We start from the raw sequence: 14865 nt of genomic DNA on the forward strand, positions 1-14865 counted from the left end.
GCAAGGCCCAGCTCGACAATCAACCGGGGGGGGGGGGAATCCGTGCAGCAACCCGGCTACCTGGCCTGCCAGCCGCTCTATAGAACATTTTGTAGAAGTTTTCTCTTAAATTTTGGGCTTGAGTAAATTTCACATTTCTAACCCAAATTACCTCCCACACATCCAATGGGATCGGCTCTTGAATACTTTGAGCCCATTTCACCATGCAATCTTTGACAATTCTGTTTCCGAATCTAATTCTATTAAGGCATTATAAATTCTTTTTATGTGCGCTCGTGTTTGATCTTTAATCTGTTTTACCAAATTTTCATCCATCAGCATCAAACCAACCTTCTGGTCTAATTTCCACCTGGCTTGCAATTGAGTGTACTGAAACCAGGATTGTACAATATTTTCTTGTTTTAGCTCGGCTAGCGACCTTAATTGCCAGTCACTCCCTTCCAATCTAAGTAGTTGCTTGTAAGAAATCACATCCAAATTCACACCCATAGATATCCCCTCTATTGCGTATCCAGGAATCCCCCAAATTGGTATTTTATAATTTAACTTGTAATAATACTTTTTCCAAACACGCAATATCGCACTTCTTAAAATGTGGGATTTAAAAGTCCTATCAAATTTTTTATCATAAATCAGATATGCATGCCACCCATATAATAAATCCCATCCCTCAAGGTAAAATATACTTTTATTAGTTAAATTAAGCCAATCACTAACCAATGTTAAGACCACTGCGTCATAATATAATTTCAAATTAGGCACCTTGAGTCCTCCTCTTTCCCGAGCGTCTTGCATAATCTTAAGTTTAACTCTCGGTTTTTTCCCCGCCCAGATAAATTTGTTAATACCCTTCTGTCACTCATCCAAATTGGCATCTTTTTTCAAAATAGGTATCATTTGAAACAGAAAGAGAAACTTTGGTAAAACATTCATCTTAACAGCTGCAATTTTCCCCAACAAAGATAATTGCAGTTTTTTCCAATTATCTAGATCCTTTTGTACTTTTAACCATAACGTCTCATAGTTATTCTTGTATAATTATACAAGCATATTCTATGTTTTGAGTGTTATACAAACTCTCAACCATTGTTGGAAGCCTTTTGTCAGTGGTATAAAAAGAGTGAAACTTTTGTCTAGGATGAGAAAAAACAGGATTCAAGTACTGTACTGTTATATTTTGGATGAACCTTAAGATGGAAATATAGTTGGAAGCTGTAGTAGAAGAGGCCCAATAGCCAAAAACCTCACCCCTATTATAATAACTTTTCTTTCAGAAGAATATGATGGAATAGTTCTGTTTTTCTCTCTAAAAATGGTCCCTGTCTAATGCAAAAGACAATCTTTGTAGCTTTGATGAAGGAAAAGTCTTCATCATGGTTCAGTTCAAGCTGGGGATAAACAACATGGCGACTGCTTTAGAAAGAAGGTTGCAGTTTATTGAAGAGGGGAGCCAGACAGGAAGATGGCTCTGGAAGGAAAAGGGCTGAGCACATGTAAGGAGTGGGTTTTTATACCGTATTGAGCCTTTTGTTTGGAGTTGTTTCCTGTTCCTGTTTGAGGCTATTTCCTGTGTCATGTATTCTGACCTGAGTCTGGGTGTGCCCTTGGGCATCTGTGAGTTAATCCTATTATGTCCTGTCTTAGAGTTTGGGTGGGGTATGTAGATTTTAGGTCTCTTTGCCTTCTTAATCTTCTAGCTCCAACCTTCCTGGATTATTTACATCTGCATTTCTATAGAGCTGGTTTCTGCTTGGGGGAGGGAGACTTGTGGCTATTAAGAAAAAGTGGGCATGCTTTTCTGCTTCTTTAAGATCCTTTGAGGAAATATATTTTTCTTCCCTTTTAATATTTCCTTCTCTGGGGGGCTGACTTTGCACAATATATATTGCAAAAAGGTTGTCTGGTTTAACCTTATTTTCATTAAGACTGATACTATCTTATCTGACAAAATGTTATTGAAAAACACTTGTTATTCAAAAATATGCTGATTTTTTTGCCACCTAGACTACAAGGCTGTTTTCTTGTAATGAGTTTTTTTGGTGGGACAGTCATTTAACAATCCATATTTTCAGGGTATTCATCATGCCTTTTAAGAGAAATTTGTGTTTGGGTATTGAAATGATGTCTTGCTTTTACAGGACACAGTAAAACATGGTGGATTATTATGAAGTTCTAGGAGTTCATAGACATGTCTCACCAGAAGACATTAAAAAAGCGTACGTACACATTTTTATATGTTTTTATTCAAAACTAAATTAAAAATACAAAACTCCAAAAAATCCAAAAAGAAAAAACACAAAACACAATGCAATCAATGCATTAAAAAGGTGCATAAAAACATACACACATTTTATACCTTCTAGTTGAATACTGATTAATATATTACTACAACATTAATTCCCACCCCTTGCAAAACAAGCCCTCCCAAAATTTTTAAACTACTAAATCTATTTGCAACTTGTTAACCTGTCTTCTATATGTTATATTAATGACAAAGTAGTTAAAAGGAAGTACAATAATAATGAAACAACAAAATTAAATTTTCAAAACTCACTGTTAACAAGCTGTTATTGTAATCCACTTGTAGAAAATTTACCACGGCATCTTATCTTTGACAAATCATCCCAAAAATTATAAATAGATCATCCTGGGTCAATTATCCATGTTTGTTTTTTAATGTCATTTCTTGTCAATTGTTGTTTAATTAAATATAGTAAATTCAGTCTCCAGAATAGGTCTATCTTCCAATCAAAATGCAAGCAAATGTAGTTGCCAGTTAACTGTAATCCATCTAGTCTCCATCAGGCTTCATAGAGGAAAGGAATTTCTCTTTCCCCCTTCCAGTCAAAGCCGTGATGTTGAGGAAATGTACAGACTTAAAGTTCGGAACAACAGGTGAAATCTACTTTACTGGTTCTCCAGCTGTGAGATTACCACTTTGATCTGGAACTGGATCAAAGTCCTTTTGTGTATCTTTATCGAAAAATAAAGCTTCAGATCCTACAATTTTTTGAACAATCATTATAGTTTGGTCAAGCTTTTGAAGGAGGAATCGAGATAGAAGCTGCATAGTTCCCCTCCCTCCTTTCTTAGGTTTTAGATACTGTTCAGCCATTTTAATCTGTGAAACCTAGTCATGGAACAAAGAACAACAACAAAAGTATGTTTTCCTCTATATTTCAATCCAAGGTTATAAGAAAAAAATCAAGAGAAATAAACACCAGGTATTTTGCAAATTCAAAACCTACAGAATCCAGTGGTGAGCGTCTGATAGTTCTTCACCACCACTCTGAATGCTGCTGTGCTTTCTATACGGAAGGGACAGAGGTTATCCAGAACAACATATATCAAAAGGAAAAAAGAGAAAAAGCAATTAGAGTCCAGCAAGGGTTTGAAATAAATCAGCATTCAACCAATAATCACCTTTTCAAGCAAAAAGCAAAATAAAATTCAAAAAGTGAAAATGAATACTCAGGCATCTTAGGAAATGAAACTGCTTGACAGGAAGATGGATACGCCCAGTGACTTTTTGATCGCTTCCAGAGGAAATTAGAATCTTCAACCCTCCCCTTCCCCACTGGGTCTACGATCGTCCAAAAGTCATCTTGGGTCACTCCTAAGTGCTCCCATTCAAAACCAGGGAGCAGCACTGCCAAAGAACTAGCTTTAGTAGTGTAATCAGCAGATCGTCGGTAAGAGAAAAAAAAACCTTACCGTGTAGCAGCCATCTTTAGAGGAGGGGCACGTACTCATTTTTAAAGCTCTGGCAGGTTATATACAGGTAGTCCATTGTTGATAAGTGAGACAGTTGTTAAGTTTTGCCTCATTTTATGAGCTTTCTTGTCACAGTTGTTAAGTGAATCACTGCAGTTAAGTTACCGTATTACCGGCATATAAGACGACTGGGCGTATAAGACGACCCCCTACATTTCCTGTTAAATTATAGGGTTTGGGCTATACTCGCCGTATAAGACTACCCCTCTTCCAACGCACACCAAATAAAAATTAAAAAACATCAGATTTGATTTTAATATGGTATTTTTAATTCAAATGCTTATGACATGCAGGTGCTTAGGAAAACTGTCACTTATAAACATAAGGCTGTTTGTCATCAAACATGTAAACATAAAACAGTGCAAGTGGATTAAATAATAATAATAATAATAGTAATAATAATAGTAATAGTAATAGTAATAATAATAATAATAATAATAATAATAATAATAATAATAAGAAGAAGAAGAAGAAGAAGAAGAAGAAGAAGAAGAAGAAGACGACCTTGGAGGTCATCTAGAGCCTTGGTGGAGCAGTGGGCTAATGCCTCCTCAAGTAACACCAGCTGCCTGCAATTAGTGCAGGTTCGCATCCCACCAGGCTCAAGGTTGACTCAGCCTTCCATCCTTCCGAGGTAGGTAAAATGAGGACCCAGGTTGTTGGGGGCAGGTGCAGGTGCAGGTGCAGGGGGGGGCATTAAAGCTTGTAGCGAAGATTGCTGCACCGGAGAAGCCCCTGCGCTTTTAGGAACTTTAGAGGATTTGGCAGCCATTTTCACCCACTATTGCCTGTTACGCACTTTCACTTTTATCAAACTCCACAAAGTCCACCGAGTTAAAGATCATAAACTTGCTTTCACCTGATTCTCCTGTACCGCTCTGCCTGCATCCAAGTTATCTGAGGTTCACTCTTGTTGGCAGGGATGGTTGCTATGCCCTGCTCTGCTCCAAAGCCCTGGAGCAGAGGCGTCCCGAGGTCCGGAGCAAACTCAGGCTTCGGGGGGGGGGCTCAATCCTTCAGCCACCAGAGTTTCAACTCTGGGAGCCCGGGAGAGCTCTACCCCTGCCTGGGCGCTCACCCCCTCCTCTTCTCCCAAGGAGCGGGCTTCCGAGTCGTCAAAATAGCTGATCGGCGCTGTTTTCGGCGGCTCCACAGAGACGACGGGGCTGACAGCCTAAATGGCTGCCGGCGGCGGAGCCTTGCCACCCAGAAGCTACTTCTATTGAATTTGGCTAAATTAAAACAGATGTTGTTTTGGCTTTAGATTGTAAGCTGTAAAATGACTTCATCGAATATTACTAGACCCATGAAGAAAACTTCTTCAGCACCCTCAGTAGGACAATCCAGTCCTACAACACAGGGATCTATTGAAGCAATGTTGCAACATGAAAAGATAAGCACTGCTCAAAGTGAAACACAGACTTCATTAAAATTTCTTCAAGATCTTATGTTAAAGAATCAAGAGACTTTGGAGAGGAACCATCTAGAAATGCAAGAAAATCACAGAAGTACACAAAGTAAACTGGAGAAATTAAATGAAGAAATTTTGGACATAAAGGGAAAATTTGAAACTCAAAATCAAATAATAAAAAATCAACAAGATACACAAAATTGACGAAAAAACAGATGAGAATGATAAAAAGATAGAAATGTTACTAAAAGAAAATGAAAAATTAGAGAATGCAATCAAGACTTTAGAGATGGATAAAGCAGAACATTATTTAAGATTTCAAAACATTCCTGAGGATAGAGAAGAAAACATAGCGGAGGTGATTATTGACATCCTGGAGGAGATTTTCAAGGCAGATCGAGGAGAAATTCAGCTTGAGTTACATGACATATTTCGCTTCAATTCAAGCTATGCAAGAAGAAATAAGCTGCCAAGAGAAGTACATGTGCAGTTTACAAAGAAGACAACAAGAGATGAAGTACTACGGAAAGTTAGAGATGAACCAATACAATATAAAAATAAAGAAATTGTGGTCTTAAAGCACATACCTAAGAGCAGGGCTTTTTTCTCATAGAACGCTCAGAACGGAGTTCCGGCACCTTTTTTGGATGGAACCTTGTAGGGTAGGCAAGGCGAATTGTATAACATGTGTTTGTTCCGGCACCTTTTTCTTTTACAAAAAAAGCACTGCCTAAGAGAGTTAGAGATGCACGAAGACAGTACAATTTTTTGACCACGAAACTGATTGCCAATGGCATAAATTTTAGATGGTTGATGCCGGAAGGTATCTTAATAAACTGGAACAATACAAGGTATAGACTGGACTCAATTTGGAAAGCAGAAGATTTTGAAGTGAGGAATAGGTCAATTTTAGATGAGGGAGTGAAACTAAGTCAAGGGAAGAGTAAGGAGCAGAAACAAACAGAAGAGAGGACTCAAGGAGCAACTGCACAAACAGAAGAACAGAAAGAGGAAGATGACCAAAAGGGCGAGGATGAAGGACTTGCCAGAGAACAAAGGACTACTAGATCTACTAGACCAAAATATAAATAAATAGAAATGGATAAAGAAAATGGAATCTTCTCAGTAAACATAAATGGACTGAATTCTCCAATTAAAAGAAATAAGATTTTTAGGAAATTACGGAAATTGAATTTGGATATAATTTATTTGCAAGAAACACACATAAAAGTACAGCATCATAAATTATTGGAATGTCCAAAAATTGGAAAACTTTATTATGCATCAACACAACAGAAAAAAGAGGAGTCGCTTTATATATTAAAGAGACAATAGATTCTAAAATGGTATATTCTTGGTGGAGCAGTGGGTTAATGCCTCCTTAAGTAACACCAGCTGCCTGCAATTAGTGCAGGTTCGCATCCCACCAGGCTCAAGGTTGACTCAGCCTTCCATCCTTCCGAGGTAGGTAAAATGAGGACCCAGATTGTTGGGGGCAATTAAGCTGACTTTGTAATAATGCCGCTTGGGGTGTGTGTGAAAGCCCTAATAAGCAGGCATATACATAGAATGAAGGCTACTGCTAAGCTTGTAAGCCGCCCTGAGTCTTCGGAGAAGGGCGGGATTTAAATGGAATTAAAATAAAAAAAAAATCTAGTCCAACCCCCTGTTCAGGCAGGAAACCCTATACCATTTCAGACAAATGGCTGTCCAGTCTCTTCTTAAAAACCTCCAGTGTTGGAGCATTCACCACTTCTGGAGGCAGGTTGTTCCACTGGTTAATTGTTCTAACTGTCAGGAAGTTTCTCCTTAGTTCTAGGTTGCTTCTCTCCTTGATTAGTTTCCATCCATTACTTCTTGTCCTGCTTTCAGGTGCTTTGGAGAATAGCTTGACTCCCTCTTCTTTGTGGCAGCCCCTGATTCCAGCAACCATTCCCTATTTTCCTAATTCACTTTTTCACTTTTCCTAATTCACTCTAAAGCTTTCCCTGTGCAGAGCCTTAAGTAACACAAGCTGCCTGCAATTAGTGCAGGTTCTCATCCCACCAGGCTCAAGGTTGACTCAGCTTTCCATCCTTCCAAGGTAGGTAAAATGAGGACCCAGATTGTTGGGGGCAATAAGCTGACTTTGTAATAATGCTGCTGGGGGTGTGTGTGTGAAAGCCCTAATAAACAGGCATATACACAGAATGAAGGCTATTGCTAAGCACATTGATTTGTGCTTTAAATTGTAAGCCACCCTGAGTCTTCGGAGAAGGGCAGGATATAAATGGGATTTTTTTAAAAAAAAGACCAAATGGGAGATCTGCTCCAGGTTTTCCAGCCAGCCCGCCCAGTTCCTGAGTCAAATGTGTCCTTAGAGCTAAGCCGCTGCTCTGGCTGCTGGCTTCCCCACCTGCCTTTCAAGTTGGGATATACTACAGCTGGTCTTCAACTTTAGAAGAAAAGACGCCCAGACCCCAGCCTGTAAAAAATCACAGACTGCAGCTTCTTCTCCAATTGGTCCCGCTTTCCCTGCGCAGACTAAATGGGAGATCCGCTCCAGGTTTTCCAGCCAGCCCTGTCCCTAAATTTTCAGCACCCGGCATATAAGACGACCCCTGACTTTTGAGAAGATTTTCATGGGTTAAAAAGTAGTCTTATATGCCGGAAACTACGGTAGTAACATGCTTGTTAAGTGAATCTGGCTTCCCCATTGACTTTGCTTGTCAGAAGTTTGCAAAAGGTGATCACATGACACTGCAACCGTCATAAATATTAACCAGTTGCCAAGCATCCAAATTTTGATCATGTGACCATGGGGAGGCTGCAATGGTCATAAGTGTGAAAAGGGGTCATAAGTCACTTTTCAGTGCCATTGTAACTTTGAACAGTCACTAAATGAATGGTTGTAAGTCAAAGACTACCTGTATTTCTTATATTCCTGGCATTAGCCACTTTTTGAGGAAGGCCTTAAGCTACACAAAAGTGATTGCAGTTCTCAGCCTATAAAAAGTTTCCTCATGCTTACTTTACTACCACTTAGGTCACGGGTGTCAAGACTCACCATGTCACATGACATGTCGCGACATATCGCGAATTTTTTCGCATTGCCGGAGTTGGGGTGGGTGTGGCCTCCGCATGATGCAACCGGCCTGCAGGCTGGCAGTTTGACACCCCTGATTTAGGGGATTATTTATATGTTTACCCAGAATTAAATCTCGCAGTTGAAATTGGTCACATAGCTAGATGTTTTATTAGCTGAGAAAGATTGTTTAAAGCAGAAGTTATTTAAAACATTCAAGAAAATATGCCTTCAGATAAAGTTTCTTATGTCAGAAACTTACATCAAGAATAAAAAACTGATCTTACAAAACTTAGTCCTGAGAATTGGGACAAGTTTATGGATCAGTTGGCTGTGACATCTAAATTAAGAAATTGGTTGCTAATACTAATTTCCTAATCACCCCTTCCTATGATTCAGTTATAGATTGATAAAATTATCAGAATAGGAGCCGGTAAACAGTTCACAGTATAATCTGGATGAGATTTTTAATTAAACAATTTAATATTTTTTTATTTTTTCACATATTGTGTTTATGTATAGAATTTAGTACCCCTGTGAATTGCCTCTACTGTGTTTTTTCCATTTCCTATTGTGCTCTTCTATATATTGCGGTACAGCGCATTCAGATGGTTTATCCTTTAGTTCTTTGGGAGCTTGCAAAGTGGGGCAAGATAAATCTCTCAAGTTTGAGCAATCTTATGGGCAAATTATATTTATCATGTATTAGGAAATTAACATTGCTAATCAGTATATCTATTGATGTTTAAAATGTTTAAAAAATTCTTAGTTCATCAGGCTAATTTGTTTTTCTGTTCATGCAGTGTTGTTCTTTAATAAAGTATCTTTGGCTTTGATTTCAGGTACCGTAAACTGGCATTAAAATGGCACCCTGACAAAAATCCAGATAATAAAGAGGAAGCTGAGAGACAATTCAAGCAAGTTGCTGAGGCTTATGAAGTGCTGTCAGATGGTGAGTAATATGAAAGATTTCCACACCAGGACCTGTGGAAGTTAGAACATGCCTAAAACTATTGAATATATATTTGGCCCCATAATATCAAGGAAAAAGTTCTGCAAGATTGGACCCGGTAAAAATGTTCTTCTGGACTTTCCTTGGAAAAATAGAGAGATGCTGCACTGGATAATTGTTCACAGCAGCTGTGGAGAGGGGAGGGAAGGAAAGGAAGGTGCTGGTAAGAGTGGGGAGCAGGCATAGTGTTTAAGGGGAAGATAATTTATATGATTTGAATAATTTTATATTTAGATGTAGATTATATAAATGGGGGCAATATGCAGCTTAGTCTTGATTTCACTCTCCCCACCAATATGTAAATTCAGGTTTCTGGCAGATGCTCTGTCCTTTATTAGTTATAGTTAGGGTTTCCCAAACTATAATCTCCCTTGGGAGGTGCAGACAGAGTACAGTGGAGTGTGAAGAACCTTTTAGTTTACATTGAAATTTTGGGAATGGTGGATTTATTGTAACATTGTATTGTTTTCACTGTTCATTTGTGTTCATTTTGATGTTTGGATTTTTAGGGGAGTTGTGTACATTAAGATTACAGGTAGTCATTCATTAACAATGGTAATTGAGGCTGGAATTTCTATCGCTAAGCAATGTGGTTGTAAAGTGTGGCATTACGTGACTATGCTGCTTAGTGATGGCAGTTCCAGCAGTCCCAAGTTACTGTTGTTAAGCAAATCACCAAGGGTTGTTAAGCGACTTCCTGCTGGCTTCCCCATTAATGTTCCTTATGAGAAGACAGTAGGGAAGGTTGCACATCGAGAACACATGACTGCAGGGTGCTGTGATCGCCAGAACTTCAAGGACTGGTCATAAGTACCACTCATTCATTACCATTGTTAAGTTTGAGCAGTACGCTAAAGGGAGGCGTGATGGTAAAGGTTTAGGAGCTTTTTTCCTCTCTAGAGGTCTTGAAGAAATTTAGGAAAGCCTTCCTCAACCTGTCACATTGCACATTTTGCTAACTTGTAACTGAATCTTAGAAGAAATAGGAATATTTTGCTGCATAACCTAAAAGTCAAATTATTCAGAGAAGGATGTTGTCAGTTTTGTTACATATTTGGTCTTACTTAAGACAGGGCTTTTCAACCTTTTCACCGATGGTACCACTTTTAGGATAAGGCAGTATTCGAGTACCACCAGTCGCCTAGCAAGGGGTCAAAAACCTGATGACAAAAAAGGAACAAAATGATAAAGTACAGGCAGTCCTCGACTTACAACAGTTCACTTAGTGTCTGTTCAAAGTTATAACGTATGACCATTTTTAATATTTATGACCATTGCAGCATCCCCCGGGTCATGTGATTTACATTCGGATGCTTGGCAACTGATTCATATTTCTGATGGTCACAGTGTGCCAGGGCCATGTGATCCTTGTTTGCAACCTTTTGACAAGCAAAGTCAATGGCTGGGGTGCACTTGGGGGGCGGGGGGGGGGGCTGTGGGGAGATCCAGGGGACTCCAGTGGAGGGGGGGATTGGGTGAGCACTAGGGCATGGTCCACCAGAGGAGCCTCACTGTCCCTCTTGGGCTGCGAGGGGGACTCCCAGAGGGTGGTGTGGGCTGCCCGGAGCCCTGGGCAGCGAAGGGCAAGCACCCAGCCCGGCCATCAAGCTGCCAGAGCACCAGGACCCTGCAGCTCAACCCAGTCCAGCCCCACGTTCCTGAGGGGCCGCTGGCTGCGCTTACCTCCTCCTCCAGGCTGCTGCTGCTGTGCTCACTCTCCTTGGCCAGGTTGCTCATGGTGGGTGCAGGAGGGCAAAGTGCATGGGTCAGAGGGAGGACCACTCCCTCTCCATGTGAGGAGTCCCAGCTTTGTAACCAAAGCATCCTTCACAACAGGATGGGAGACCACCAGGTTAGGCCAGGAGGGGGCAAGGGGATGGCAAAAGGGCAGCAGGGCTGCTGGTGGCCAAGTGCTAAGGTAGGACTTCCCTCAGAGCTTCCATTCCTCTCATTATAATCTTCCTTCCTTCCTGTTCTGTCCTAGCCTATGTGAGTCCTTGTTATGCTCACCATGAGAAACCCCTCTTCAAGAAACAGGGAGGAACCGCAAGGAAAAAACAACCCCTTTTATTGACCTGAGTCAATTTTTATTAACCTGAGTCAATGTCCAAGGCAAACAAACACAGTCCACAGAAACTCGATCCTCAACATGAACGGTTGCCTTTGGCAACCAGCACCTCCCACACCTTCCGTTTTATAATTCAGCCAAGGCGTGGCTTCCTAATGCTTTCTCCTTTGCCTTTGGAGCTGCCCCATTGTATTCCTCTGTCCTACTCGCTTCTCTTGCCTGCGCAATCGTGCATCTAGGATTTGTCCCAGCTGTTCTTCATCACTGTCCAACTCAGGCTCCCAGCACAGCTGTGTCTCAGCCTGAGCATGAGTAGAGGGGCCAGGCTCCTCGTTCAACTGTAAGTCTTGGAGCTCCTCAGAGCCTTCCTCTGACTTTTAATGTCACTCCAGGCCCCTCCTCCTCACCTGATTCCTCAGACTCAGCTGCCAGATCCACTGGCTGGCGAGGAATCACAACACTTCCTTCCTTTCTTCTTTCCTTCCTTCCTTCTTCCCTTTTCTTTTTTTCCCCTTCCCTCAGTTTATCCTGTGCTTGCATTTAGTGCACAGACAACAGTACAGCAAAACTGTCAAAATGGTGGCTGTGATAGTTGATCAGAGCTGCTCCATTTTTTATGTGCAAGAGCTTTAGCGTTTAGGAACAGAGGTAGCTTAGTTGCTTTTCTATTAATACATAGTCCTTAAAAAGGCTCTCTTGTAGGGATCCTGCCTTGGTTTAATTCAGACTGGAAATATAGCAAAGGAAAATATTTTTCCCCACTCTGCTTTGTCCTGTTTTCCCCAATGGAAATGGCTGTTAGCAACACACAAGGAGGGGATACTTTCCTAAGAGCTCACAATTCAAGAATACCAATGTTATATATACGTATCTTTCAGTTATGTTCATTATATAGATGCTAATAAAAAAATCCTTACATTATCAACCAATCAAACAATGTTCATCTCAGCGATCCTCCTTAACTCTAACCAATTGTACAAATTTTGCCAAATTTCATAATACTCCGTTTCTGTCAGGACCCACCCCAAACCACGTCTTAGGAAGACAAAAACTCTTGGAGTCAGTTCTAGTCCAAAAGGAATCTTTACTAGGACATGCTTGGTTGTGGGAATACAAGACAGGACTTAGTATTGTTTTACAAATTGAAATTTTATAAAGGGTACCCGGTTCAACCCCCCCTTCCCTCAACCCCATTTAGTCAGCCCCCATCCTTCTACTTCGTGTCATCCCTTTTGTGGGGAAAAAAGGAACTTCGAATCTTTATGGTTATTGCCTTCTTCCTCTCCAGAATTAAAAGAAAACACAAGCCAGATACCTTCTTCTCTAACCCTCCCTTTTGATCCCCCCAGTTCAAAAGGTTTCCTTGGTCTTTGAAATAACCTAAGGCAGGCTGAATCCACATATGCTCCTCCTTCCTCGGGAGATGGCAGAATCCATATTGGGGGGGGATAATGTTTTAAACATACATTTATGAATGTGATATAAATGGATTCTGACAGTTTCGTTCTTATTTTTGATCTCTAGGGTTAACCTGTCCATTTCAGCGCAGAATAAAATTTTATCTATTATTACTTCTTCAGTGTGTGTTTCCTTTCTTTTCCATTTTTGGGCATATGCCAATCTTTCTGTGGTTAAGATATGTACTAATAAGTAGAGAGATGCTTTACTGAGATTATCGTTAATAATCCCTAATAAAAATATTTCTGGTTTTAAATCAATTTTTTGTTGTAATATTTCTTCCAACCAATTTTTAATCCACTGCCAAAAAATTTTCGCTTCTGAACATTCCCACCACATATGATAATAAGTCCCTGGAAGCCTTCTGCATTTCCAGCATATTGGTGAGATTTTTTTATCTATTTTTGCTAACCTTGTAGGGGGAAGATGCCATCTATAAAGCATCTTGTACAAATTCTCTTTATAGGAGGTGGCTAGCATTAACCTCCTATTTCTATCCCATAGTAGTTGCCAATTATCTAAGTCAATATTATAACCAAAATTTTTACTCCAGGTTAACATTGTTTCTTTTACCTGTTCTTCTAATAAATCCTGTTCTAATAAATATTGGTATATCTTTTTTATCATTCGATTTTCTCTTCCTAGAAGAATTTTATCTAATTGTGTATGCTCTAATTTTATCTCAGGTTCTTTTTTATCTTTTCTGTATCGTGACTGTATTTGTAAGTATGCCCACCATTCCAACTCTACACCATCTTCTGATAATCTTTTTCTTGTTTTCAGGTCTCCATTTTCATCTAAGAGATCTTTATATGTAATTACACTTCCTAGATTTATAAATTTGGGGTGCATAAAAATCTCTAATATAGATAGCCAATTGGGAATTTCTATATAGTTAATTTTTTTTAATTTTTATCCACACATCTAATAGTGCCCGTCTAATATGATGATTCTGAAAATACTGATGAGCCCTATATTTTCCATCCCACATGATAGCATGCCACCCAATTTGCATGTCATGACCTTCTAAGGCTAGTAGTCTTCTATTCCTTAAATGTATCCAATCCTTTATCCATACCGCTATTGCTGCTTGATAATATTTTTCCCAATCTGGGAGGCCGAACCCTCCTCTTTCCTTTGCATCCTGTAATAATTTTAACTTGATTCTCGGTTTTTTACCTTGCCAGATAAATTTAGATGTAACTCTATTTAAATTTTCAAAAAAATCCTTACCTAATTTAATTGGTACACATTGGAATAAAAAGAGTAATTTGGGCAGTATATTCATCTTGATTGTCGCTATTCTTCCCATCAAAGAGAGCTGCAAGTTTTTCCATCTATCTAGGTCTACTATAATTTGGTCAGCAATAACCTTATGCAATTTCTTATAAAATTGTCTTTGTTTTTCATTGGGGGCATAAATTCCTACCAGGGAGACCTTTTTTTTGTTCAAGGAAATTTCAATAATCAATATTCTACCTTCCTCATCTCGATAAATTTGTCTTGTTGGGATTCTTTCTTTAACATATATCATATATGGAGGTGGAGCCAGCTGTCAAACAGAATGGCTGTGTTGAGACGCTGCTCTGAATGAGTGTGCCGATCTCACAGCTTTTTCTCTGTTCCCGGTGGGTCTTTTAAAAAGCTCCAGATCTCTCGGAGGGAGATTAGAAGCAGAGGCGCCCAGCTGAGCAGCTCAGGATGGCGGTTCAAGCTGAAGAAAGCAGGAAAGCCTAATAGAGAGCCAGGTGAAGGAGACGGCCCATTATGGCGGCCGTGAAGAAATGACAGCTGTCAAAAATAGCAGTGAGCCAGCGGGACAGCGATTCATCTAACCTGGCAGAAGAAACACTCAGCGAACTCTTGTAAGTGTTCCGGATGGTGAAATCTTTCCGGAGAATTTCACAGAAGAGAAGATAAGAGGAGAGGACCCAGAGTGAAAGGGGAATTCATCTCCCCTGTCAGATAACGGCGAGAAGGAGACGGGGGAAAAGAGATCTGACCTTAAAGCAACAGGCTCACAGGCTGTAAGGACTAGAGATCAAGGGTGGTTTCTCTTTCTGGCTCTTGCAGTAAAA

The 14865-nt window shown here is 39.9% G+C and overlaps 1 protein-coding gene across 4 annotated transcripts in view; it reads left to right on the forward strand.

The window, feature by feature from the left end:
* LOC308676213 (dnaJ homolog subfamily B member 6-like) overlaps window positions 1–14865 on the forward strand; it is a 216584-nt gene that overhangs the window by 32555 nt on the left and 169164 nt on the right. For all 4 annotated transcript variants that reach the window (XM_081342000.1, XM_081342001.1, XM_081341998.1 and 1 more), the window contains exons 2-3: window positions 2139–2216; window positions 9092–9201. In XM_081342000.1, coding sequence (XP_081198126.1) covers window positions 2152–2216; window positions 9092–9201 — 175 coding nt within the window. In that variant the 5' untranslated portion in view covers window positions 2139–2151. The remainder of the gene's footprint in view (window positions 1–2138; window positions 2217–9091; window positions 9202–14865) is intronic.

This window comes from Vipera berus, assembly GCF_964194415.1.
Source record: "Vipera berus genome assembly, chromosome: W".
NCBI classification, from domain to species: domain Eukaryota; kingdom Metazoa; phylum Chordata; class Lepidosauria; order Squamata; family Viperidae; genus Vipera; species Vipera berus.